Raw genomic sequence first — 27752 nt, 5'->3', positions numbered from 1 at the left:
ACGGAGCAGAGCGGGCGAATCGGAACACCTGCTGGACGATAGCGCGCCAGGTGTTGTGTGAGGGGAGAGGGCATCGCCGCGACGCCACGTCACCAGCGCGCCTCTTCGGAGCAGATACGGTGACGCGACGCAAAACGTCTTCGATATGCAGTGATGCGGCTCAGAACGCGAGCGCATGGTGGCTCGAAAACGCGAAACGGGGCGGCGTCGAATGCCGGCGATGAGCCCCGAGGAACGTAGTGAACATTTAGCCGCACAGGCCAGTGGAGCCCTGGACTAGGGGACCCGCCCATCCTTGCCCGACTACACCAAGGTAAAATAAAATTTCTACTGCTACTAGCACAGCAACGCGAAGTGCGGATGCGTCGATCCGATGCAGTGAGACAGGAGCGGATCTGCAAAGCTCGATAACATGCGCAGTAAAACTCGCAAACAATACTCGCAGCTCAAAACTCGAAGGACTGCTCAAGGGCGTTATTAATGATTTCGCATTCACAACTCATAAGTGCTTAGGTGTACTCAGATTTGTTCTTTTGTCGTTGCCTCCTGCCCATCTGCGCGTTGTCTGCTGTACCGTGCTGAAATGTGCTGTGGCTAGCAATGCCTAGCATAGAATAAAGACCCAACTTGGGGCTAGCTGGGGCGAAGCAGGCTGATCGTGGCGCGACGCGGCAAGGTGCGCCGGTGCGCCCTTTGTAGAACGGCGCCCGTTGTAGGCGGCCGCTGGTTTCGCTTACTGCACGAAACGCCCTTGGGGCACTATGGAGTAGCGGCCGAGTAAGTTGCTTATCTAAAAGAAACATCCCATTACGGAAATAAAGTAAAAATTTATGAAGAACCAAGCCAGGCTCATATCAATGGTGGCGACGCGGGTGACGCTCTGGATAGTGTTGGCTATTGCAAAAGCGCAGCGATCGTAGCGTGGCGTAGCCAGTAGCCAATCGTCGAGCCGGTGTCGTGTTGGCGTGTCGGGAGCTCATCGTTAGCCAGCCTAAATCATACGAGTAAGTTCATGTTTTCTGTGGTGGTTTCTAAAATAACGGGCAATGGTTCAGTATATTGCTGAGAATTAAAAACACAAAGACCGCTCATTTGTCTAATAAGGCACTTTGCGCTTTCAGTGTTCCATTACGAGCCTGATTCCGTGTTTCGACCCGACCTGCTGTCGCTGTTTAGCACTTTTGCTCATTTCTTCCCGAAACGACACTGTTCGTGGTGCCGCGTCTCAAGTCACGTTTGTTGTAGCGGATGGCCGACAGTACGGCTGTTTTCTGTTTCTGACATTTCAGCCATGGCGGTCGCTGACCAGCCCTGTTACACTCTGCTCAACATACCGACAGACTCGGAGCCTCCCAATGAGATGCAACTGCGAAACGACCTGGGTAAGACGACACATTCATTTCATTCGTTTATCTGTCACATGTAGAGAAGTCAGCGCATCAACAACAAAAGTTGTATATTCTGCGAACATAAATAAGTGATAACTTATTTTCTGTTTCCCACAAGAAGACTGGGAACGGCTGTCACTGACTGCAAGCTCGCATAAAGTTGCAGTTTGATTTTCTAACTACGCCAGCGCCAATAACATGCTGCGTCACGCTGGCAGAAAGCTTAGGTTCCTGACACACACCCAGCGGGGTCTCCTATGCCCTGTTGTCGCGTCATCTCCTTCCTGTCTCTATTTTTCTTTCCTTTAACACTGGCGATGCGGTATTCAGTTGGTGGCAATGTAATCGTGCACACGCAGAGAAGGGAGACATGAAGACCAAGGCGGAGGCTCTGCGCAAGACGATCCAGCTGATGCTGAACGGCGAGAAGTACCCGTCTTTACTGATGACCATCATCCGCTTCGTGCTGCCCTTACAAGACCACACCCTCAAGAAGCTGCTGCTCATCTTCTGGGAGATCGTCCCCAAGACGAGTCCCGACGGCAAGCTGCTGCAGGAGATGATTCTGGTTTGCGACGCCTACCGCAAGGACCTTCAGCACCCCAACGAGTTCATCCGCGGCTCCACGCTGCGCTTTCCTCTGCAAGCTGCGCGAGGCCGAGCTCCTCGAGCCGCTCATGCCGGCCATCCGCGCCTGCCTCGAGCACCGCCACTCCTATGTGCGGCGCAACGCGGTCCTCGCCGTGTTCACCATCTACAAGAGCTTCGACTTCCTCATCCCCGATGCGCCCGAACTGGTCGCCAACTTTCTGGAAGCCGAGCAGGACATGTCCTGCAAACGCAATGCGTTCATGATGCTCGTGCACGTGGACCAGGAGCGAGCTCTTGCCTACCTCGACTCCTGCCTTGATCAAGTGCAGTCCTTTGGTGATATCCTGCAGCTGGTCATCGTGGAGCTCATCTACAAGGTAATCGATTGTCTAATGCAACATGTAAATGCCTGTTAAAATGCCTTTCAGAGATGTCAAATCAAACGAACACTTGCTTTACATTTGGAGAATCCTTGGTTGGAGCCAGAGTTTGTCAATTGTAACATTTATTTAATTTGGCTCAATCCAATCACAGAGAAATGCATTACACCATTCATTTCAAAATGTGACACTTGCAGGTGTTCAATTTTTCTGTCATCTGTCAAATTGAGGAAATGGCTGCAATTGATACTATACTTTTGATACTATACTTTTGTATTTTGCATGAAGCCCCTCCTGCTCGAGCCTAATCATTGGCTTGCAGTATTTCAAATAAATAAATAAAGCGCTGACTAACAGTGTCGACGAGTTTGTGACAAGTGTGAAAGCAATGTTCTTTCAGTTCTACTAAGAAATGCTGCAAATTATGATGCCTGTGGCTTTTCATTGTTGTTTATAGCTTGTGTGATACAGTGTCATGTGTCATGTGTCGTGGCATATGGGCTGTTCTTGTTGGATGCTGTTTTGAATACTGTAATTATGATTCCATATTTGCTTGTTTTTTCACACATCCACACACACATACACACATATATGACGAAATATAATCAAGTTGTTCCATAATATATCTGTATTCAATTGCCTCTCCTGTATAAGCCTCAAAAAGGCTTACGGTAGGCTTAAATTTTAAAGATAAGCTGAAACTTTGCTTTCAATGTGTTCTCTATCGCCTGATAAAAATCACTCAATATGACAAGTCCGACTAGAACAAAGTATGTTGACTGGAAGTTCTGTTTATTCGGTTTTGCCGACAGTGTACTTGTATATTTACATTTTCTCTTGTTGTGTTCTGGAAAGTGGTGTTTTATACTTAGCTTTGTTGTCTTTAGGTGACATGACACTTAGGACAGAAACTTGAGCTAGTTGGTAGGGATCAGTGTATTGAAACAGCAGGTTATAGGGAGTTTCACAACTCGTGTATTTAAAGAACTCTGGGTCACAACCTTGTAAAAGCAAAGGCTGGCAAGGTTGCATGGGTTTACAACCTTGTGCACAAGGGTATGTGACATAACCATAAAGTTTGTTCAAAACTCTTATTAAAAAAATTGTGAATGAGTGTTCACCCGACCACAAAAGTTTATGGACTGGCATTTGAGAAAAGCTGAATACCTCTGCAGCCTCAGAATTTTGGATTTGCAGCCTGTACAAGTATATGCAAAGCACATAGTTTACGGTTTTAATGGCTACAATCAGAAACTGCTTGGAAATTCAATCTTTTCTCAGATCTAATGGTCATAAAGCTTTTGTGGTTGACTGCACCTTATCCCCTTCAGTCACAAATTATGTTCGACTCTTGATAAATGAATGAAATTTACATAATTTTATGCCAAGGTGCTGCATACTCCATTAAAAGCAAGTCAAGGTGGTAGAATAGCTCTTTCTGCATTTTAGGATGAGTCACCATAATTAGAGCGATTAAGTATCTAATTATTGTGCACTCTGTAATGATATGTTTCTTCATAAAAAGGACTGAATCACTAGTCTGAATTACCTGCACAAGTTAATTATTGGTTGCTTTACTAGAAAGAAAAACCTTATTTCGCAATTGCTACAGAAATGTTCCCTTCACACCTCCCATCAAACACTGTAGTGCCTTCTCCAAAGCGATCTGTGGTAGCGGTAGATTTCCCTCAGAAGTAAAATAGAGGTACTTGAGGTTAGCAAAATGTTTCATTTACCCTAAGATAAGTTTTTGGGGTCTATTCCTTTCCACAACTACACAGAAATGGCAAAAGTAAGTCGCGTATGCAAATGTGTACGCTGTGACAGAAGGGGTTATGGAAGCTTAATTATCTCCAACATGCATTTATTAACTTAGTCATGGACTATTGTTGACAAGATTGTGAGCAGGTGTCTTGCATAAAATGTGAAACTTGTTTATCTTGATTTGACGAGTGACCCATGTTTCAAAGATCACGGATAAGAATTCTATATGGAAGTTGAAATATTAAACATGTCGTCTTCGACACGATCAGTGACACAGTTTCTTGCTTATCATTGCAAAGGTATGTCATGCCAACCCGGCCGAAAGGTCACGCTTCATCCGCTGCATCTACAACCTGCTCAACTCCAGCAGCCCTGCTGTGCGGTACGAGGCTGCCGGAACCCTTGTCACTCTCTCGGCCGCACCCACCGCTATCAAGGTAAGCCAGTCCCTTTGAGCATATCAAGCAGGCACTAAAGTTGAGCTGTATCAGTAAATTGCCCTCCTACTACAGTGGAATCTCGTTGATACGATCTTCACGGGAACTGGAAAATAAAGCGTATCATCCAACTAAATCATATTATCGGGAAAAGAAAAAAAAATTATAATCCCGAAAAACGTATTATGCAGAATCGTATCAATGAAGTTCCGCTGTATACGAGAAAAGCATACATGTCTGCTAGAACCTATCACTGTTACAAAGTAGGCTTACCATCTCGTCGCACAAATTTGGGTGATGATTCTTTTGTCCCTAGAACAAGCGTCACATGGAACCACCTTCCCGCCACCATTGCTGCTATAACTGATGCTCAACAATTCAAGATCACCTTGCAAAAATGCCTTGTGATTTTTTATATTGCTATTGCTAGCTGCACGTCTTTTTTTTTTTTCTTTTGTACTTTCTGCACTCTTTTCTATAGTGCTTTTGGGCCCTGTCAGTATTTTTAATTAAAAAATAAATAGAAAATCACTCTTTCCTTTGAGAGGAGTCTTGTTAAGTTCCCGCACCAGCTCGCCGGGACATCATTTATTTTGAGGGCGTCTGCTCAGGCCTAGTTAATTAATGTAGTTAATGTAGTCTATCAGTAAAGACAGACAACATTTTTTTTAGAGCCACAGACTGTTCTCGGCAAGTTTTGAGAACTTCTACTGCAGCACAACGGCCCAGCCACAAGAAAATAAGTTTGGCGTTCATTTTGTCTAGTAGTTAGTATCATGCTGCGAAATTAGCAAAATATATTTTTCAATAATTTATCGGTCTGATGTAGTGTTTCTCTTTGGTGTCCTTTTAAGGTAGTCAACGAGGCACTGTATCTTTATTTTTTGACTTTCTTACCAAAATTTTCAAAAGGTAACCTCCCCCTGAGGCCAACTTAACCCCCCCTTTTGTTCAACCCCTTTTCTTTCCTTGCGCATTTGAGTACTGCAACTAAGATGTAAGATGCGCAGCCGTCTGCGCACTCGCAAAAAGCACATTTTTTGACAATTTTCCACGAAGAAATCAAAATTAGTGCTGTTTAGATGGTATTGGCAAACTGTCAACACCCCCCTGGCAGAGTTCCTGGGTGCGCTACTGTATGTAAGGTTGAGATGGGGCGTAAATGACAATCTTGAATTCTGATGCATTGGGAATAGCAGCAATGGATCCAGGAATGTGGTTCTAGTCTATGCACGTGCAGGGCAAAAAAACAAGAGGCCTTGTACATATTGGTAGTCTACAAGATGACATGGTAACTTTGTGCATGTATCAGTCCAGGGTTAAATGTAAGGAGGAGGCACAAATGTTTCTTGTTTTAGCACAAGCTTGTAGTTTTTCAAACCTTGTGAAGAAGGCAAGGATAACTCGACTTGCCCTGTTTGGCTTACTTGCGAGGAATTGTCTTGCTGTGTTCCATCGTTGTTAACATTCTCTTGCTATGAGTAGGCTGTTGGCAGTGGCAAATAAACTAAATTTATTGTTTCTTAGTGCGTGGTCACAACCACATTTTCAACAATGTCAAGAACATTTATATAATGATTTATTGGATATAATAAAGTATGTAAGAGGTTTGTTGCCAATGTGAGCATGTAATGGATGTACAAACCTGCCAACTCTCCCGAATTCATCGTAAAGTTTTAAAATTTGTGCTTGTTCTACGATTTTACTAATGTTGCATCAAGTTTTACAAGTAGTTTCTCTTCGCAAAAACGACTTCAAGGTGTTGAAGCGCGAGCAAGATTTAAGAAAAAAATGCACAAGAAATTGCGATGGTACCTGCCTCCCTTTTGTTGAATGCAAGATGCTAAACAGAGGGCTAATTTGCCTTGAGCAAATTTATTCAGACAACTTCCTGAAGCAGGGTAAATCAGCAAAAGCAATGTTCCTGAAATAGTGATTTATCTAAAAAGACTGCATTGCTTTTAAGTCTCTGCTGTGCCTAGCTTGCTGTTTCTTTTGTGCTGTGTCTAGATGTAAACAATCTTAAATAATGTGCATGCGTATCCCACAAAAGGTGTGTGCTCAGGGAAAACAAACAAAAGTGTGTGCTGCTCGCTTGCCCCCCTCCATTTGTCATTTCCATGAGTATTCTTATAAACTTTATAGTTCACAGGTTGGCAAGTATAAATATATGCTTACAACAAATATTGGATATAGGAAAGGATTTTCGTGGTGTTGGATTTATTATAATGAGGTTCTCTTGCATTATCTATATTCTGGTGAGTATAGCCGGCAAGTGTATGCCCAATTGAATGCCGCTGAGCGGTTCAAGTTATGAGCTCCTCGCAGGCAAGCGAGCGCGTTGAGACGCTCTTGAGCGTTTTGGTTTGGCTTTAACCGAGGCGCAGTTGAGAACTTGCGCGGACAACTAACGCGTGGATGACACAGGCTTCCGAGAGCAATCGTGACGTGGCATCACAGCAATGTACTCTACCGCGGTAGCAGGTGTTCCCGTTCGCCCGCTCTGCTTTGTCGAGGCACACTCGTTTCGTGGCGTCACAGCCAATTGAAATTTACGTGCCGTTTTGCTGTTGCAGACGACAGACGTCGGCTTTTTCGCTCATGGGCCATTTGACACTTTCGTATCAAAATCAGTTTCAAGGGCTATTTCTTTAAACAACCACTTGTCTTCACTGTAGTGAACATTATGGCTGCTGAACCCTTCCCTAGTTGCAGCTTTCCAGGGATAGAAGGCAGCTTAGTTATATATTGGCCATCTCTTTGATGATCCCTGTGATTGAAGCTATGCAAAATGGATGTAAAATGCAGCGCCCTTCTTTTTTCTCTTGAGCAGAAACCAATCCCGATGTGTTCTGCTGCTGAGAGTGATGCCTGGCTACAGTGGTCACATTTTAATTGGAGCAGATTGCAAGAAGTGCATTATAGGCAGCCTGATTTTGTCAAAATTGATCGGAATTCCCTCTGCTGTGATGTCCCGCGTAGCCTAGTGTGCAGCTGTAAGAGATATTAGACCTGATTGTGTAAGTGTGTGTTATATGTTGTTGGTGCTCTGTGCAGGCAGCAGCTACCTGCTACATTGAACTGATTGTCAAGGAGAGTGACAACAATGTCAAGCTGATTGTGCTGGACAGGCTGATAGCACTACGAGAGACGCAGGAGCGCATCCTGCAGGAGCTGGCCATGGACGTACTCAGAGTTCTCGCCGCCTCTGACCTGGAAGTTCGCCGCAAAACGCTCGCCTTGGCCCTGGACCTTGTGTCATCACGGAATGTTGAAGAGATGGTGCTGGTTCTGCGAAAGGAAGTTGCTAAGACGCACAATACAGCCGAGCACGAGGACACCGGTCGTTACCGGCAGCTCCTCGTTCGAACCCTGCACTCTTGCTGTGTCCGTTTCCCCGATGCTGCCCCCACTGTCATTCCTGTGCTCATGGAGTTCCTGTCAGATAACAATGAACAGGCAGCAGCCGACGTGCTTGCATTCGTGCGCGAAGCCGTGCAGCGCTTTGAGCAGCTGCGGCCCCTTGTGGTGGCGAGGCTGCTCGAGGTGTTTAGCTCCATCAAGTCGTCGCGTATCCACCGTGGCGCCCTCTGGCTCCTGGGCGAGTATTGTGCAAGTGTCGATGACATCCGCGCCTGCCTCGATGAGGTGCGGCAGGCATTGGGAGAGCTGCCGCTTGTCGAGTCGGAGCTCCGCAAGTCGACACCCGATGCCTCTGCTTCGGAACCGTCCCAGGCGGCTCCACCAACCACGGGCGGTTCGCAGCGGCTGGTGACAGCTGATGGCACCTACGCCACCCAGAGCGCCTTCAGCACTGCACCTACAACCGCCACCCAAGGTATGTGCACATGCTTGTCGTATTAAAGATGGTTTCAAGGATCACGTGGTATCTCTATGTATGTGTGCTTCTGCTTCTGCCAGTGCTACTGTTGTCGTGAAGGAGCCATAGCTTATAGTGCTTTCTTTATATGCATTCTTAATTCTTTATGTCCCTGTCCTTTTCACACTCTTTCTCGTTGCAACAATCCTTTGCAAAAGATCTTTGCAATTTCAGATCTGTCGGCCTTTAAACCTGTCTGCTGGCACATCTCCGTAGATCCGCAGAACTTGTCTTGGGGCTAGTTGGTTCGTACTTGAAGCAATAACAGTAGTGTTAACATGACGGCCTCGAGAAAGATGACAGAACGAACGCTACAATCGCGTCTGGTTTACTTCAGGGAGGAAGACAGCAATATAAGTGCATGTATGAAGGATAATGCGCCAATTTAATGGCAGTTTATCAATTCCACTTGCAATATAAGAATCGGTCATAATTTGCTGAAATGAATTTATTTGATAACAAATGACAGTGTTTGTCCAGTCACCTTTCTTGTGTCTATTGTGCTAATCCTACAGTTATTGCTGTGTTGTTGTCTGTGTGTCATGCGTGGAGTATTTTAAAGGAAGGGGGACGGGACAGAAATAGGAATGATGGACTGCCGCAAGTTAATTACGTTAAGTGGCTGTTGTTAAGCTAACATTACGCAATACAGCAACAGACTCATCCACTTGTCTGTGTAGCAGGCTTGCTTGGACAAATGTAGATGTATTGTGATAATCTGTCTTGTCAAAAAGCTGAGCTTAAAGACTAACTGCATCGAAATTTTACTTTGGCTAAATTTGTTATAAATGAGTAGTATATACTGTCAAAGCAACCTTGATAGAGCCATAGCCTCCAGTATTTTTTTCAGTTCCAGCCCAGTGATGCGAAAGCCGGGACTCACTGAGAGACCAGTTTCCCAGTAGTTGGTCGCAGTTTATGAGGGCATTGTTAGAGTCATGTCAACTATTCCATCACACGTGGTCGCACGTCATGCAGAAGGTAAGGAGCAGGCGCAAACTGGCATGGAGTGGCAGCAGCACCCCCTAAAGTTGTCGATGCTTCCTCAGTGGACCGCTGGTTCCTATGCATTGCGGAGTGACTGGGCTGGCATTGAAAAATATCGGGGGCTATGGTAGAGCTTAAAGGGACACTAAAGAGAAAAGTAATTTGCACGGTATTAGCAAACGGTCCTTCTACCAATACCAAGAAGGCCACGCTTACCATGAGAGCAGGCTTGATAAGCCAGAAAACATGCAAGAACAAAAGACAGGTCACGACACTGCCTTAAAATTCCCACAACAGCTTGCCATGATGGTTTTGACACCGTCTGATCGGGCCTAGTTAATGTTTATTATGAGTTAGCATTCTTAGAGTACTTCACACACTTTCGGGAGGCAATCTATGCATCTAAGTAAGTTTGTATCTAACCGTTTTCCTGCCTACCTGGGTCACTGGGTAGTCATGGGTGGAATGGGCACCACATAGGGCTGCTGTGCAGAAGCAACAAGGTTCAGAACCAACCATAGGACCAACTTGGGTCCCTGAGTATGTGGCAATGTGTTCATAAATGCTGCTCTTCAACAAACTTCTTTTATGCCGACATCGGTCACTGTAGATCGAGACTGGGTAGAGGCACCGCTGTTCGAATAAACTTGACGCCAACATGGAGTACTGAGTATGTGCCACTCGCTCTGTGCTGGTCTCCAATGAACCCCTTCGATGCCTTCTTGGGTCACTGGGTATGTGCCAGTAGGTGTGTGCCACTCTTCAATGAACGTCTTTGACACCAACTTGGGTAACTAGATATGCGCCACTGGAATGTGCCGCTCTACAATGACGTAAAAGATCCCTTAAATTTCTGCACTGCCAAGCGGAATCGAACCCCTTCACGCGGGTTCCTCAAGGACAGCAACCCGACGCATTAGCATGCGGCACCACAAATGCACTGGGTATGTGCCGCTCTTCAATGAACGTCTCGCCAACTTAGTGTGTGGCAACAAGAGAACATTTCTCAGTGTTTGCAGGCACCGGCGCGCCACCCTTTTCGTCTCGGAGGCCACGTGCGACCTTCTCGGCAGCGCCACTAGATGGTGCAGCTTGTCTAGAAAGAAGTGCCAGAGAACCCTGGTTGTCGTATGACGCGGTTCTCGGTGTTCACATGCGCCGGTGCGCCATGCATTTCAGATGCCACCCCAGGCATTGCAGTGGCAGCGCTAGATGGCACCGAGTGTTAATAAGGAAGGGCGACAGAGGAGTCCTGCTGCAGTACATGCCTTGCACATTTTCGTTTCGACTGTGGTAACACGTTCAGTGGCTATATCGATTCAATGCTATTATTCAATTCAATTTTACAGAACTGTGATAGCTGTTTTTGGTGGATAGTTGTGGATTTGGGAACTTCGTGCTTCAATTTTTTCGTAAATTTTCAGCAATTTTTGTAAAAAATATGTAATCCTCAGTCAAAGTTCTGCTTCCTATTGTTGCTATATAATTTAACTTTCTCTCAAATACAACAGATTCCATTGAAATTGATCTGATGGTTGTCTCATGAGAGCATTTATGCTTGTTAGGTGTACTTGAATAGGGAAATCGGGGTTGGCCCCGAGCTAAAGCTTCCCCTTAAATGCCATAAGTTCGTCATGCAGGCAATCTGTCGATCACTCACTCAGGCACACAGTCAATGTGTCGGGCAGTTAATCAAATTAATCAGGCGTCATGGTCCAACTGTGCAGCGTCATGCCCACCACTGCGAGGCTACCTCATGGAAGGTGAATTCTTTGTCGGGGCAGCCATGGCATCCGACCTGACCAAGCTTGCTGTCCGCTACCTCAGTCTTGTCAAGGAGCCACGCAAACAAAATGTGAGTGCAGACCCCATTGCCTTGAACTATACTTGGGTGTGCACTTATCTTGTGGGCATTGTTGCTGGAGTGCTCAGTCAGCATCAGATGTTAGCTCTCATTAGGAGTGGAAATGATAGTGTGAATTGCTGCAGGCGGTGGTAGCCATAGTGGCAAACAGTTCAGCGTACTCTAAACAGCATAGAAAGCTTTGCCAAACGTGTTTCTGTACAACTTAAGGTGCCCAATGCAGTTTAACATTGTTTGATGGAGGGCTCCTTTCAATCAAACAGCTGAGCGTTGTTGAGAATATGAAATCAGGGCATCACCATGGCATGGGCATACAAGGGCACTGGACATGACTGCGTGATAACCATTTAACCTGAGCCGTCATGGTTGTTTAGTGGCTATGGTGTTGGGCTGCTAAGCACGAGCTCGCGAGATCGAATCCCGGCCGCAGGCATGCAAGCTCATTACGTTGGATTACATGACAGCAAAAAGCATCTTTCCTCGTGAAGTAACTGTTTTAAAAAAGAAAAAAAAAAGTCCCTCAAAAGTCACGTGGCTCTTGTTGACAAATAGCTGAAAACTTTTATATGAAAATACTTGCAATATTAAGCTCGGTGGCACTTCTTTGTAAGTTTGATATAAACAACTTTGACTAATACATTTCTAAGTTGGCAGCCAATGCTAAAATGGCAGTGCGTGTACATGGCTGTTCTGCGAGCAAGAATGCTTTGACCTCTTCAGTGCTGAAAAAGTGATATTGGCTATATGGTACAGAAATTATATGATAGGAGAAGAGAGCTTATTTGGGCCAGTTGGTGACTCGCCGCAGTGGCTGATTCAGCTAAGGCATTGTTCTGCTGAGCACGAGATCGCAGGATCGAATCCTGCCCGCAGCAACCACATTTCGATGGAGGCGAAATGCAAAAACGCCCGTGTGCTTGCGTTGTAGTGCACATTAAAGAACACGATGTGGTCAAAATTAATCCGGAGCCCTCCACTGTGGCGTGCCTCATAATCAGAAATGGTTTTGGCACGTGAAATGCCAGAAAGAAAAAGAATGGGCCAGTTGGTGCATACCTGGGTAAATTAATGGTGCTTTAGAATGGGACAAGTATCGACGAGCAAGCCCATTGTTTATAAACATTGCTAGTCAGTGCAGGTGTCTATCATCGCTTGTCCCATTGTAAAACACTGTTTCTTCGCCTTCATTTCATAAGGCTTATGAGCTTTAAAAAATGGCCTTAAGCCAATCGGGGCTTGGAAATTTGTTATATAAGCAGCATCTGTATGCTAATCTGCAATGAATGTGCTGCTGCTAATGCAAGAACTTCCAAACACTGCATAATATCAGCTGCAGGCATTTAATGAACTTATACGCAGCCACTGTGGCTTCTAGATTACTCTCACTGTACTCCCTCACTGACATTTCCTCCTCCACACTGCAGTTGACCCATAGAGATACGGGGACACCACATCAGGAGCGTACATTGCTTTGGAGTGCTCTTGTTTCTAATCTCGGCTAAAACACATCTGCTTTCAGTTACTCTGGCTGTTTGCTCTTTGGTTGCTTTTGCCATGGCGCTACTGGCAAGTTGCTGCTGTGCTGCGTTTAGTGCCCATTTCAAGATGCTCACCAGGATAATGTACGCGTATGGCAACATGCTGTGCCGACGCAGTGCAGTAAGCACTGCGACGATATACAAGCTCGTGCAACTATATAGCAAATAAGCACTGGCAGATGTAGGGAAACTGATGTCACTGATAGACTAATCAACAACTGTCACCCTCCTAATGTTACGCCTGACCCTGATTGTGTGATTACATTTGGACAAAAGGATTGGAAGGACCATGGAGGCATGAGTAGGATTGAGTTTTTAATTAGTTGGTTCCCCATATTCAATAACACATTTATTTGTTAGGTGTGATCATTGCAGCATCCTGTACACAATGCATGTGTTTATATACGTATATATGTTTAAAAAGCCCGAGGTGGCTTGGGGCTCTTTTAAAGGTACCCTAAAATGATTTGGACGATTTTGTACAAACATAATAGTACAGTACGTCCTTCTAATCATTAATTGACGCATCTAAATGCTCCACATAAAGCATGTTATTTATTATAAGGTATTAAAGGGGTACATCGCTACCGATCGCAGCATGCCAATCGGCTGGTGATGCGATTTCACCATATGACGTCAGAGCTATCCGATTGGCTGCCCAGGGCGCGTCATTGATAATTTTTCCAACATTATGGTCAACAAATGTTCGTAATAGGTGAGATGATAGGTAATTTGTTTCTATAAAAAGAAAGTAAACAGAAAGAGAATGCACACGTACAATGTATCACTACACTAAAAGCACTTCCGGCACACAGCTATTGTCGTCTGCTTGTGTTACAACGTTATCCGTGTTGACGAGAGCTGCTCGGTCAGTATTGGTCTCGTTCTTTCTTTTCGCGAGCACCACCTTGTTGTTGCACTGCTGAGCACGAGATCGCGGTATCAAATCCCGGCGCGGTGGCCGCATTTCGATGGAGGGTAAATGCAAAAATGCCCATGTGCTTGCGTTTAGTGCACGTTAAAGAACCCCAGGTTGTCAAAATTATTCCGGAGCCCTCCACTACGGCGTGCCTCATAATCAAAACTGGTTTTGGCACTTAAAACCCTAGAAAGAAGATGACTAGTTGTGATTTCACTAGGGGTGCCCAGGTCAGGTGACAATGAGCTCCATGTACAAAGCTTGGTAACCTGCTGCAATAGCTTAGTGGCTATGGCGGTGCGTTGCTGAGCTTGAGGTCACAGGTTGAATCTCGGCGGCAGCAGCTGCATTTTGATTGGGGCAAAATTCGAAAACGCCTATGTACTCAAGTTCAAGTGCACATTTAAGAACTCCAGGCGGTCAAAATCAATTTGGAGTTGGCCACTGTAGTGAGGTCTCATAATCCGAGTGTGGTTCTGGCTTGTAATACACAAGAATTAAATTTAATAAAGCTTGATAGGTTGGGCTGTGTTTGTGTATCAATCTTGAGAATACTAATAGTGTGGGCTTCTTGTGGGCAGGCCTTTGTTGCAGAATGCATGCTGGTCATGACGTCGGTGCTGCACCTGGGCCGTTCAGGGCTACCCTCAAAGGCGATAAACGATGACGACGCAGACCGCATCTGCCTCTGCCTGAAGATGCTGTCTGACCGATCGCCCACACTGCGATCTGTCTTTGGCCACGAGTGTCGCCAGGCCCTGTCTGCTATGCTGGCCGCCAAGGCTGAGGAAGAAGCCGAGACCCAGAAGGTGACCAGTGGGGAGGGCGCTATTCCCTTGAGCAGTGGAGTAATTGGATGCAAACTTTACTTAAGGGCGAGTTGCAACAAAAAGTTTGCACTGCATAAGAATATGGTGTGGATATAGAGCAGCTGTTGCTCAAAATTTGTTTGAAATACAAGTGGATGTGGCACAACAAAGCTGGAAAAAGTAGACGTTCTTGTGAATCAGGACTGAAACAAATAACATTACTTGCTGGAAATGATCCAGAACCCAGAAGGTTGAAAACCGGCGTTGCTCCTCAACATAGGCCTCTGAGACTAGGGGCATTCATGATACGCGGGAAATCTCGGAGGCCATGAGAGGACTTCTGTGTTTCATTCACATGTATTTGAATAGGGAAAGCATAGTTGGCTTGGAGCTAAAGCTTCCTCTTGGGGTTAAGTAGCTACTTATGTCTGTGGGGGCTGCCAACATTGAGTAGTACAGTACACTTCTGTTAATTCGACTGTTAATTTGATATTTCGGTTAAGTCGATCCCAAATTAAGGTCCCGGGTAGCGCACATGCATTTCTGTGGGCCCAAACTTTTTTTTCGATCCTAAAATTACCTTCGTCAGATAAACCAAAGTTTACCTGTCAGCACGCACGTGCCTGACCTTTTGGTGACCCCAGTAGCAAATCCTTTAGCAGCAGTGTCTGTCTCGGCAGGAGCTTAGGCCGTCAGTGCATTGAACACACATCTCCTGTCAAAACCGCTTATTTTTCAGCCTGCCTTGGGAAGGTGTTCAAGAAAAAAAACCATAGCTCACAATGTCTGACTACGGTATTTATTCTATTCTAATGCATTCCTTTCTTTTTTTTTTTCCTTTGAAAAACGTTATGCCGAAAATTGCCTGGCGTGGTGCAGTCGGATTCAAAACCAAAATTGCCTTCACAGCGTTTGCATGCTTTACCGCATAACACAAACGTATTGTGGAGAAGCTGGCTTTAGGAAATTGGCCGCCTGATTTTCTGTGCCAATTTTTCTTGCTAAAAAATTGTGTGCGCATTACATTTCTACTTTGTTTAGAAGCTTTAATGTAATTTTTACATTAGTTTTCTACTTTAAACACATAGAAAGTTAGCGCGTGTGTTAGTCGGCAGTGTGTTAGCATCAGCCAAATACTGGAAAATGAATCAGCATTGTGTTTTGACGTTTGTTCTGCATCTTGTTTTATTCAACACGCCCGATAGTTCGATCACTTTGGTCAGTCTCGTCGTGGTTGAATTACCGAAAGTCGACTGTATACATGGGTTTTCTGTTTTGTCTTTGCACATCTTTATGATTGCTTGTTAACCTTGTTTAAGAAAATTTTCTATATCAAGTTTATTATACAGCAACATTAGCAACATTTAGATTAATTTCTCTACCATGTGCTTCAGTGCAATTGTTCTAGTTACTTGAGAATAGATACGCAAGTCACCCATGGTGATTGCTACTGCTCGATTGTTGAGCAGAGTTAGTGGCACATACACAATAAACAATTTTTTACCTAGTTAGCTTAAGCCACAAAGTAACTAAAGAAGCATTGAATGCAGGTGTATTGTACCATAACTTCTAAACACCAACATTAAAGAAAAATGGCTGAAGTTTTCTTGAAAAAAAAAATCAATGTTTCAGCCCACTTAGTGCAATTGCTGCCGTGATTTTATGAAACTTTCAATTTAAGAAGGCTACTTGACATTTCCACAGACATGGTAAATTTACATTTCAGCTTTACATATATTTTTCCATCTAATTTTGCAAAAAGAAAAGGAGGTCTATCTTGGGCTCTGATTAGTGGAGTACTTGCAGTCGACAAAAGTATAAAGATGTAAATCCAGGAAAGACCTGTTTTTCTTGTTAAAAGCCTTGAAATTGGAGCACTGACTTGTCCTTCTGTCCTACTCCCTCAAAGGCCAAGCAAACCAAGGGCATCACAGTCCACGCAGACGACCCAATTTGCTTCGGGCAGCTGGCTGCTAAAGGAAGTCTGGCTGGCACAGAGGTGGGTCTTACATTACGACTTTATTTCACACAGACACAAATATAAAAATAGCCTTGATGACAGTGTAATCGCTCATGTGCTGACATAATACTGTTACGTGTCATCGTTTCGGTTTTTGCTGGTGTTTGCTTTCACTGTTATCAAGTTGTCACTCAGTGCAAGGCATGTCACCTACAGTATCTGAAGCTTTTTGAAGGTTGTCGCAACTTCTGTAGGGAATATGGCATGTCTGATCTGATTGCATGCACATTGCAAATAGTATTGTACATTTCGAATGTATGTGTGCGAAATTTACCGTGACTAGTGCTGGATGGCATCAGCTTCCATGGATGACAGTAGTGATGGTTCTGTGATAAGATAGCACGCTTTGCACTATTATAAACCTCGTTGCATATTATACATCCTATGGCTATTGGATAGTATGCATTGTGGCACACCTGTGCATCTTGGATTGTGTATCGGTGCCGTGCCAGCTTCTTGTGTCTAAGCTGACCGCTGTAATTTCGTCTGCTGCAGAACATGTTTGAGGTCAGCCTGCATGCAGCAGTGGCCAGCAGCCGGAACGAAGACCTGCTTTCGGCCTCCAAGCTGTCCAAGGTGACCCAGCTGACGGGCTTCTCGGACCCAGTGTACGCCGAGGCATATGTGCACGTCAATCAGTACGACATTGCGCTCGACGTGCTTGTGGTCAACCAAACAGCCGACACCCTGCAGAGCTGCACTCTCGAGCTGGCCACATTGGGCGACCTGCGCCTCGTCGAGAAGCCAACACCTGTTGTGCTGGCACCCCATGACTTCTGCAACATCCGCGCCACTGTCAAGGTGGCCTCCACCGAAAATGGCATCATCTTCGGTAACATTGGTAAGTCCTTTCTGTGTAACCAAAATTTTTGCACCCGGCTGAGCTTGTGGCGTCAGCTTAACTTTGGGTCCGAAATCAAGTTTCCCGTCTAAATGCACAGAAAATGCATGCCTTTTTGAAGGTGACTACTGTATTTCAAGGTTGCTCAGGTTTACCAGTCCCTTGTCCCTTGCAGAGATAAACAAGGAATGTCATTATTTTCCTATTGGGCAACCACTGCACCTGTATGGCTGATTCTGCTGCATTTAAGAGGGCAATTACGTTAACTGGTGAATGTAGTCTTCCTTTTTTTTTTTTTTGATGATTGCCTGAGGCAAAATTTAAACATGCTAAATGTCTGCAACCTTGTAGCTCATAATGAAAACAGGTGTCCAGATTTGCCATTTCTGTAAGTTGCACAGCATTTGAAGCAGACAGAATTATTTGTGCCACTCACTAACTTAATCTGAGTCACTTATCAAACTTAACTTTTCCTTTCATGTACAAAAAAATGTTATCTAAGGCTACATAGTGGTCTTTCATTGGGAGTACAGTTAAACCTAATATATAACGAAATTGACAAATTCCCGAAAAACTTCGTTATAAAGAGGATTTCGTTATATGCAGGTTCGGCACGAAAATTCGAAAAAGAAATGCTTACCGTATTTACTCGATTGTAACACACACCTGTTTTTCGTGACCAAAAGACTCAAGAGTCAATATCTTGAGTTTCTTCGTCGAAGCATTCATCCTTGGAATGTCACACCAGGTACTGGATGCGTGGACGCGTGTCGTTTCGCACAAGTGCAAGGCGTCGGAAACGAAGAGCAAGTGACACGATGGCGTCGTAGCGTCGTATAGTGTCACCTAGTGTCAAGTTAGTGAAGTGAACCAAAGAGTGGCGCTGCCCGCGTGTTGAAAAAAAAAAAAACATTTTTTTTCCCTTCGGCAACATCAACTGGAAAAGGAGAGTGCCGGCTTGGCGGGCTAGGCCAGCTGCAGCAAGTGGCGGGATCAGGTTTGAATGAAGAGAGGGGGAAAGGTCACGCCCGCGGCGACAAGATCGCCGGGTCGAGGCATGCAGGCCTGCCTCTTGCACGTACGCACACATGCTCTCGCCTCGCAGTCGCGTTGAATTCGATCGCTCCAAGCGCGCCGCTTCGCATTCAGTAGTGGGGGAGAAGGTGCTTCCGGTTAATGCTCGTGCAAGAATGACAAAATTTGGGGCGAAATCTCTAGGTTGCTGGCGGGGAAAATTCGTTATTTGTAGGGTGTCTCCCGCGGCCACTTCATTACGTAGAGGTCTCAAATACATGTGCTTCTATGGAGCAATGGCGAGGAATAGAAAAACTTTATTATATCCAGGTTCATTGTAAGCAGGTTTAACTGTATTTCTCCACTCTCGCACTGGATTAGAGAAAATAAGTCCGGCTTGGTGCGATGTAAACATTCTCTTGCTACTTACAGTACAGAGCATTTCCAAGGCTCTAAGCAAAAATGTATTTTCTTTTTTCTGTCCAAGTTTTGTGTATGGGAAGATTGCTGCTGTCAAGTAGATTTTGTTTGTGGCTCTGGGTTTTCACATATGATTTATCTTCTATTGATTGGTCAGGTTTTAGTTTGGTTGCTTCATGGTTGAGTTGCCAAGCACCTTGTGAAAGTCAGGCCAGCGCTCTTTTTCTAACGTAGACCTTCTTTATGCCTAGATGATTGGGCTGGTACCTTTCGTGACAATTATTGGCCTTATCATGTTGCCTTATACATTTGCCACCAAGAAAGTGAAGTCCAGCATAGATTCCTTGACGCAGATGCGTTGGCAGCATATATGTGGTCTAGGCTGACCAGCAGTTCAGCGATTCTCATTCGTCTTTTGGCCTGTGCAGTGTACGACGTAAGTGGGTCCGCAAGCGACCGCAATGTTGTGGTCCTGAACGACATCCACATTGACATCATGGACTACATCGTGCCGGCCTCATGCACAGATACCGAGTTCCGCCAGATGTGGGCTGAGTTTGAGTGGGAGAACAAGGTGAGTGTTAAATGCGACGATGTCATAAAAAAAAAAAATACGGAAAATTTCTGGTAATTTTGCGCCTGCTAGTACTGGGCAGAAAGGTTGATGAATTGGCACAGTCATCAGTGATGTGGCTGAAATCTTGACCTCGCTATATTTTGGGAGGGGCTCTGGGGGGTTAAATTGTAATTGGTAACTTGAAAGAGCGTAAGATTGGGCGAGTTGGTATTCCATGTCTTATACTTAATAGCGCATGAAAAGGGACGAGGCACAGATGGACGACGCGGACACAGCGCTAGTGCTGTGTCCGCGCTGTTAGCGCTGTGTCCGCGTCGTCCATCTGTGCCTCGTCCCTTTTCATGCGCTATTAAGTATAAGACATGTAATTGGTAACTTCTTCCTTGAAAGAAGCTTTTGCATTGCCTCAATCTGAAAAGTTGTGTTGTGGCCTGTGTTTATTGATGACGCTTAGGCTGAGTAACTTCATTGCAGTTAGTGGTAGGTTCGACAGTAACACGAACAGTCTCTAGTAAAGTGGCTAACATGAGGACAACAATCCGTTGCCTTAAGAGGGTACCAACACAAAAATTCCAACTCTAAATTTGTAACTAATAAATTTTCTTGCTGCGAGCTCATAGGTATCATCTGTAAAGTATCAATAGAAAATGCAGCTTAGAAGACATTTTAATTTAATATTGAAGTTCGTGCAAGCGACGAATCAGAAAGTGCAGTACCTATCAATTTAGTCATCAGCATAAGTCCTATTCGTGAACAATGTTACGTCGCAAGTTTCGGTGATTGATTTCAGTGACGTGCAACGTCATTGACTTGTCTCGGTGTGCAGAAGACGTTTTAGCACTGTTTGCTTTGTCTTGCACTGGCCACACACAAAGCGTACATGCAAGCTTCTTACCGTTTACTGATTACCAGGTTTTACTCGAGCCATGGCCGGCAGTAGTGAAGCTGATGGCGATATCTTGTGGTGATTTGTTCAGCTACAATGTGCTCAAAAAATGTTTTTGTCACGTCGGTGTTGTTGTTGAAGGGAAATAGTAGAGGTATGGTATGTTAATGATTATGTTGCTACCAATGCTTTACACCAGCAGTTATGTAGAATGTGTAAGTTGTGGTATTACTTTTTCGTGCTCTCTGGTTAGACACTGCATCACCAGATGTCACTACTGGCGTTGTTGCTGCTGTGCACCTGTCCGGTTACCCAGTAACCCGCAAACAGTATGAAGTTTGCGGATGTGCTAAAACTCTCTAATGCCGTATCACACTGCGTAGTGGACTTCTTCCCAAATAAGCATTACGATAGTGTAGCAATGCACAGGTTTCCCACTGAACTAGCAGATAAAATAGGTGCAGGATGGCATGGTAGGTGGTGTGGCAGCATGCGCCATAGGTATGCGTGCTCATGTGATCATCACTGTTTCCAAGGATGCCTCTTATGTCATGGGGTGCCAAGTGCTCTTTGAAATCGAAACCACGAGTGGTTGTATATAACTAAACAATTGTCAAACGCTAGAGCAAATTAATTTCTTAACATTATTACTGGGTCAATAGCTACTAATTAAGCGCAAAGAACAGCCTCAAAAAATGTTTGGTCAGTACAAGGGAGATAGTAGGCATGTACGGTTACGTCAATGATTTTGGAGATTTTCTCAACTTTCTCTCAATAAAATGTTCTTAAAATTCACCTACTATTAGTAATGGCATTTTCTTAATTATTCATACCAAAGTTATTTTAAGATATTGAGAATTGTAAGCTTTTATAGCTGTCTTTGTACTTTAGTCAAGGAACATTTAAAGCAATTAGTCAACATCTGATTTTTCCGACTCTCTAGGGGTCGCGAAAACATCCGAAAGATGGAGCAATCCAAAAAAATTAATACATGCTTTTTATTGCCTCCAAGGGCTCAAATCGCCACAGGCATGTCTGAAATAGCGCTGAACGCCTGCCAGTGCACTTACTAGGCGTATCGGTGCTCATACTGTGACAGGAGATAGTGCGTGCATGCATGTATAATTAAGGAACCCATAGTGTCCCATGACAGTTGCCCCTTTCCACTCTTAGCATGCTTCACCGCGTAACACGCCTGCATTGCGGCGAAGTTGACTTTTGGGAACCGGAATTATGCAACGTTCGATTCTTTGCCATGCTTTCCACACTTTGAAGTCAGCGGCGAAGAGGACAAAAACGAAGTCGGCGGTGTCCCTGTCTCTTGTGTGTAGCATGACAATACTGTTCGTATTCAAAAATTTTGGGAACTTCAACTATATATGAACAAACTAGCTGATGTACAAACAAATGCACTGCTGCCAATAGTCAGCTATGCAATTTTTAGTGAGTATTCAAAATTTTGAAAAGATAAATTTACGTATGTAGCCATAACGTAAATTGTAAATGCAGAAAAAAAATTCTTTCATGTTTTTAGCTCTTTTGAAAAAGTTGTGTCAAAATTGATATGAAGCCAAGCCAGTTTTTATAGGTGGAAGGTAACTTTAAAGCCACTTTTTAAGCACTTATTGTGCTCATTTCTGCATGCCATTTGGGGGATCTACTGTGTAAACCGGATTATAGATCGAGTGGAAATATAGGTCGACCCCCTAAGTTTAGGTGAAAAAAAAAGAGGGGAAAAATAAAGAAAGCAACCAAAAAGCGCCGAAACGCATTTATTTTCAAAACAGCACCACTCACCCACCACCGGAGCTGTAGTCTCGTTCGTCAGAAGTAGCAGCACTGTCCTCTGAAGAAGGCCGTTTGTCGCAGCCTGCTTCGAGTCTAGCTTCTCGCACGAGATCCACGGCTTTGCAGCGCATTGTAGGCACAGTCACCGACAGTGAGCGCGCACGATGTTCCCGCACAAAGTCCGAGAGTGTGTCCTCAAGCTGCGGATGAACCGCACCACGCCGACGAAATGGCGTTTTGCACGGGTTGCACTTGAGCAACTTTCCTTTCTGCACTCTCTAATACAACACGCTTTTTTCCGAAATGCCAAACTGGCGCTGAGTAGCAATGTTGCCGCTTCGCTTTGGCAGGGTTGCTACAGGTTGCTAGACGACCGCTATATAAAACGAGGGGTGACTTTGGCTTGTGTTTCTCATGAAAAAATCTCGACTTATATTCCGGTTTATACGGTATGCACCGTAAGTGCAGTATTTATTGAACAAAATTGGAAAAACCACATTTTTTAAAGATGTTACCTACCATCCTAAAGGTATTACCTACTATTAGACCCGCCGCGGTGGCTCAGTCAGCAGTCAGCTAAGGCGTTGCGCTGCCGAGCACGAGATCGAATCCCGGCCGTGGCAGCCACATTTCGATAGGAGGCGAAATGCAAAAACGCCCATGTTCTTACGTTGTAGTGCACGTTAAAGAACCCCAGGTGGTCAAAATTAATCTGCAGCTCTCCACTACAGCATGCCTCATAATCAACTGGTTTTGGCACGTCAAACCCCAGGAAGATGAGCCTACTATTAGGATATTACGTACTATTACATACCTACCAAAGAATATTAGCTACCATGTCGCAAGAATCCTGCCTACTTGAGGGCTAGCTGTAGTGCCTTTAATGCGGATGCACCCGACACATAGAAGTACCTTGCAACAATATTGTGGCCAGCACATGTGGGAAATCATTAAGCCAGTGTCCTTTCACTAAAACAAGGAAGCTTGCGTCCGCGCACCCTTGGTTAGTATGCTGGACAGCAAAGGTTTCCGGTACGTCATTGTGGCTTAGTTCCCTTCTCTAAGCATTGCAGGTACTGTGAAACAAATGAATTGTGGCGCGAGAAGAAGAAGAAAACCAAGGGGAGACAGGATAGGGCGCCAAACTTTCAACTAGTTTTATTTCCAGCACATCAATAAAACTAGTTGAAAATATGGCGCACTATCTCGCCCAACGCACTACCTTGCTAAAGCAGGTAGTGTGCTTTTTTTTTAGGCATTGTTTTGTGCAAAAATAAGTTGCCTTCCAAAATAAAACTCCTTGTCATGTCCTGCGTGTGTTGTCCTCAAAAGCGCCCTTCCCCACATGGGTTACACTCCCTACCTGCACACGTTTTCATTTTCGGAGTCTGCATGAGCCCACAATGTGTGAATTTGCACCAACAGGTGTCCGTGAATACGACGCTGTGTGACCTGCCTGCCTATCTGCAGCACCTCATCCGGTCAACTAACATGAAGTGCCTGACGCCAGAGAAAGTGAGTATCTTTGAACCGTGGAGGTCTGAGGATCTAGGACTGTTGATTCCTGCCATTTTTAACAGCTCTTCGTTAAGGTATCTTGGTATTTGGTGGCAATGATGGAGAGCTGCAATTATGGCATTATGGAAATACGGGTGTATGTTGTGTTAGCTTTTAGGGCTTCTTAAATTAATACCCCATGTGACTCGAGAAGTGGGGCCCAGTAAGTCTCTCCAGGGTCACATGTGGCTATGTCAGCTTGCATTCCACGCTTCTTTTGGGATCCTTTATAGAAGTGCAGGTGTTACTTTTTTTTCTAAATGCTAACAGAGAAGTTGGGTCCTAGAACAACAAATTAAAAAAAAATCTTTATTCAAGCCATGGTGCTGAAAAACTTGTAGATATGTATAACTTTATGTGCTCATTTTGAATATGAGGCCCATGTTTGCTTATCTCATTTGGTTCTAATTTTATCTTAGTTTTCTCTACTTTCCTGTGGTTAAGATTGGGTAGATTGGTCTGCTTAGGGGTTATTTAAAGTCTGCTAATAAAAAACTAGGCAATTGCCAACCCTTCAGCTTTTCCAAGATTGTCTAAACAATATACTATACCACTCATTTGTAACCAATTTAGCTAAACTTAAATTTTGTTACAGTTGGCTCTTAAAGGGGCACTAAAGCAAATCACTTTAGACGATAATGTATTATTTGAAAACTCTGTTTTCGTTAATTTCAAAATAATACGTTGATTATATTAGAAGAAAAAATGAAGGTCAGAGTTTTAGTTTTTGAATTTTGCGCCAAATCCCCAACGCCGATAGGTCACTGTGCCATCACAGGTTCCAAAGTACTTTTTCGTATTTAGGCCACGTTTGGTTTGGACATGGCTGGTTTAATCTTTGGCTCCTTTAGAACACAATGTAGTGTATATTTACAGCTAAAGGATTAACTAGGTCCTAAAAGACACTGTCAAAATCCATGACGTCACAGCAAGCTGCTTCAAGAAGACGTCTCCACCCTCTTTCGTTATTACACTTTTTCTGGCTTACCAAGCCTCTTATTTTGATAGCAGTGGTATTTTTGATATTGTAGACAGGTAATTTACTGATAAGAAAGAAATCATTTTTCTCTTTAGTGTCCCGTTAAGCGCCTCATTGCTTCTCATGCAGAGGATGCTAGTCATGGTGGTCTCACTGTGCTAGCAAGAAGATATCCCTTTTCTCATTGACACACGACTTGCGTATTCCAAGAATGTATCAGGAGGAAACCATACACATCTGCCAGTATGTCTGAAAATATGCATGCACTAGTGAGAGAAAGTTCAGTGACAACTGGAGAGGTTATCCAAGTGAAAGGCTCAACATGTGACTACAAGTTTTATATAGAAGAGATGAAAGAGAGAAAAGAAAACCACATACTTGCACTGGCACACAAACCCGTAAATGTAGGCAAGTGTGAGCAGCATCAAATGAACAAAGTGGAAAGTGGAGCTACATAGCACTGGCAGTAAACAGTGTTTTCTATCTCTGCCCCCCTGGCAGTAACAATGCACTTCCTGTATGAGACTGCAAAAAGAAAGATGGCAATTAATAGCTTAGAAACATAGGTAAGAATTTCTTTCCAGGAAACCACAGTATTGTATTTTTTTTTTTTTTTCAACTTCTGTATATGCTCTTATGTGCAGGCATTGTCGGGTGAGTGTGGTTTCATGGCAGCCAACCTGTACGCACGGTCCATCTTTGGTGAGGATGCTCTGGCTAATGTGAGCATCGAAAAGAACCCAAACACCGCTGAGGCACCTGTCGTGGGACACATTCGCATCCGTGCAAAGAGCCAGGTATTCTGTTTTCTCTCTTTCGAAGTACAGTAGACTTCTGTAATTTGCATTTCTGTTGATAAAACTTTCTGTATGCATTAGATTTTCACTTTGTTTAGGAGCTTTAATGCCATTTTTACGTTAGTTTCTACTTGGAACCCATTAAAAGTGAATGTGCATTCAATTCGGGAGAGTGTTAGAATCGGAGCAAGTACTGCCAAATGAATTGTCAGTGTTATTTGGTGTTTTTTCAGCCTGTTGTTTAATTCGACCCGCCGGATAATTTGACCAATTTCGTCAGTCCCATCAGCGTCAAATTAACGAAGCTCGACTGTACTAGAGTAATTGTCGAGCTGTTGGCATTATGCTGGCTAAGTGGCTGTGGCATTGCGCTGCTGAATAGGAGGTCGCTGGATCGATTCCTGAACATGGCGGCCGCATTTTGATAGTGGTGGAATGCAAGAATGCTTGTGTATTGTAATTTGGGTGCATGTTAAAACCTCAGGTGGTTTAAATTATTCTGACACCTTCTACGGTGTCCCTCATAAACCACTGTGCAGTTTCAAGATGTTACCGTAAGCCCCGTAAATTAATTTTTAACAACTCATTAAATGGTGCTTTTGCTCCTTCGAGTATTTGTTACGCATCACATTCTGTCATAACCAGCGTGCATGTAGGCGTGCTTGTCCACAGTACCCTCAGCCAGCCTGATAATTTCGTAGAATGCTGCGTCGGGTAGCACAGAGCACTTGTCTCTGTTTGAGCTGTCCGTGAAAAAGGCCTGGTGGTTTAAGCAAGTGAATTTTATGTTCGAAAGAAAACCCAGACCGAATTTTCATTCTTTACTGCAGACATAACAGCTTGTGTCACATTGAAAAATCGTCCATTACACAATGGGTAATGTCAAGGGCTGGTTTGCTTCAGTCTGGGCTCTGTTCCTAAAGCTATCGACTATGGTGCAGTTTTACAGCAGAAGACATCTTTACACAAGTGCTGGAATGTTTAGGAACCAATGAAGAATGCACTCCTTGAATAACTAAGGCCAACTGGATGTACTGGTGCTGACCTCAGCCATGCTCATGTAGAGATAGTAACTTAGCAAGAAAGTTTCCAAGTTTAATGAGTTTTCAGTCACCTTAATGACAATTGCATTTTTGGAGACTTAGTGACCTTGTAATGGTTCAAATAGCCAGTAAATTGCCCTTGTAAAGCTCCTCAACAGACTTTGGCTAAAGTCTGTTGAGCTGTTGAGGGCAAAGGCCTTGCCCCCATTTTATCCCAGGGGGATTTATGCACCTCCATTTGTCGCTGCTTCTAGAGACATACTGAAGATATTATTAGTGAGCTCTCTGTGTGCATCAAGACTGCTTTTCTGGTGAAGCACCATCGTGAGGTGCGATATTGTTTTAGAAAACGCAATGCTGTGTTACCGTTTTACATCCTAACCATTAACTATCTAAAGGTTTAGTTTAAAATAATAAGGAAGATGTCTAGCAACAAATAAAACACAAAATTCTAAGCAAAGTACAGTCAGACCTCGATATAACGAAGTGTACTTGCATCGAAATCTTTGTTATATAGAAAATTTCATTATATTGAGGGTTCGTTAATTCAATAGAACTAAGATGGGGAAATAAAAATAGTTTGTTACATCGCGAATTTCAGTTAAATCGAGGTTCATTATATCGAGGTTTGACTATTATTATCATTCATACTTAGTGACATTTTTTTTTAAATGGAGTGTTCTTTTTATTGTACCCTCAAGATCATATGCATTACAGAGGGTATTCCATACAGAAAAATGCATGTGTAAAAACACAGCAGGAACAAAAAAAAAAAAAACTTAATTTCATGCTCATGCTAATGTGATGATATCTTGTACGGCGTTACAAAATTTGCCGTTCTGGTTGCAACCTGGCAAACTTATCCCCAAAAAATTTATCAAGATTGATTTGTTTATCTCTCTCCCTGCAGGGTATGGCACTAAGTCTGGGCGACAAGATCAACAGCACCCAGAAGTCGTCGCCCAAAGTTGGTGCCTGAACCAATTAAAACTGGCCTGCCAATCTCGTGGCCCGGTTGTCTTGTGGCACAGACGCGTGCCAGCCCTAGAGCCTGCTTGAAAAACCCAGAGCCAATCACTGCCTCCAGTCGACCGGAGGTGGACTGATCCATTTCAAGCATGTTTCAGGCATTGACTTCAGAGTCTAGCCGACTTTACACTTTACCGGTAACAGCCGTGCTTAGAGAAAGTCACCTGTACACACCGTTATCTCTCTGTGGGATGTAATTTTTTCAAGGAACCCAGGTGTATCATTAAAAAGCTTTGCTAGTGCA

At 44.1% G+C, this 27752-nt stretch overlaps 1 protein-coding gene across 1 annotated transcript; it reads left to right on the top strand.

Annotated features, from left to right (window-relative positions):
* The first annotated feature begins 932 nt into the window (after nucleotides 1-932).
* LOC119464370 (coatomer subunit beta-like) lies at nucleotides 933-27752 on the top strand. Its single transcript, XM_049656493.1, is given in 14 exon segments — nucleotides 933-1004; nucleotides 1290-1382; nucleotides 1748-2022; nucleotides 2024-2356; nucleotides 4423-4560; nucleotides 7618-8398; nucleotides 11155-11282; nucleotides 14330-14557; nucleotides 16467-16556; nucleotides 17073-17418; nucleotides 19281-19426; nucleotides 23529-23618; nucleotides 25284-25436; nucleotides 27390-27752. Coding segments are annotated over 13 exon segments (2868 nt in total). The 5' UTR covers nucleotides 933-1004; nucleotides 1290-1291; the 3' UTR covers nucleotides 27459-27752.

This window comes from Dermacentor silvarum, chromosome 9 (genome assembly GCF_013339745.2).
Source record: "Dermacentor silvarum isolate Dsil-2018 chromosome 9, BIME_Dsil_1.4, whole genome shotgun sequence".
Taxonomy (NCBI): Eukaryota; Metazoa; Arthropoda; class Arachnida; order Ixodida; family Ixodidae; genus Dermacentor; species Dermacentor silvarum.
Note: the sequence above shows the minus strand (reverse complement) of the source record. Positions and strands in the feature narration are given on the sequence as shown.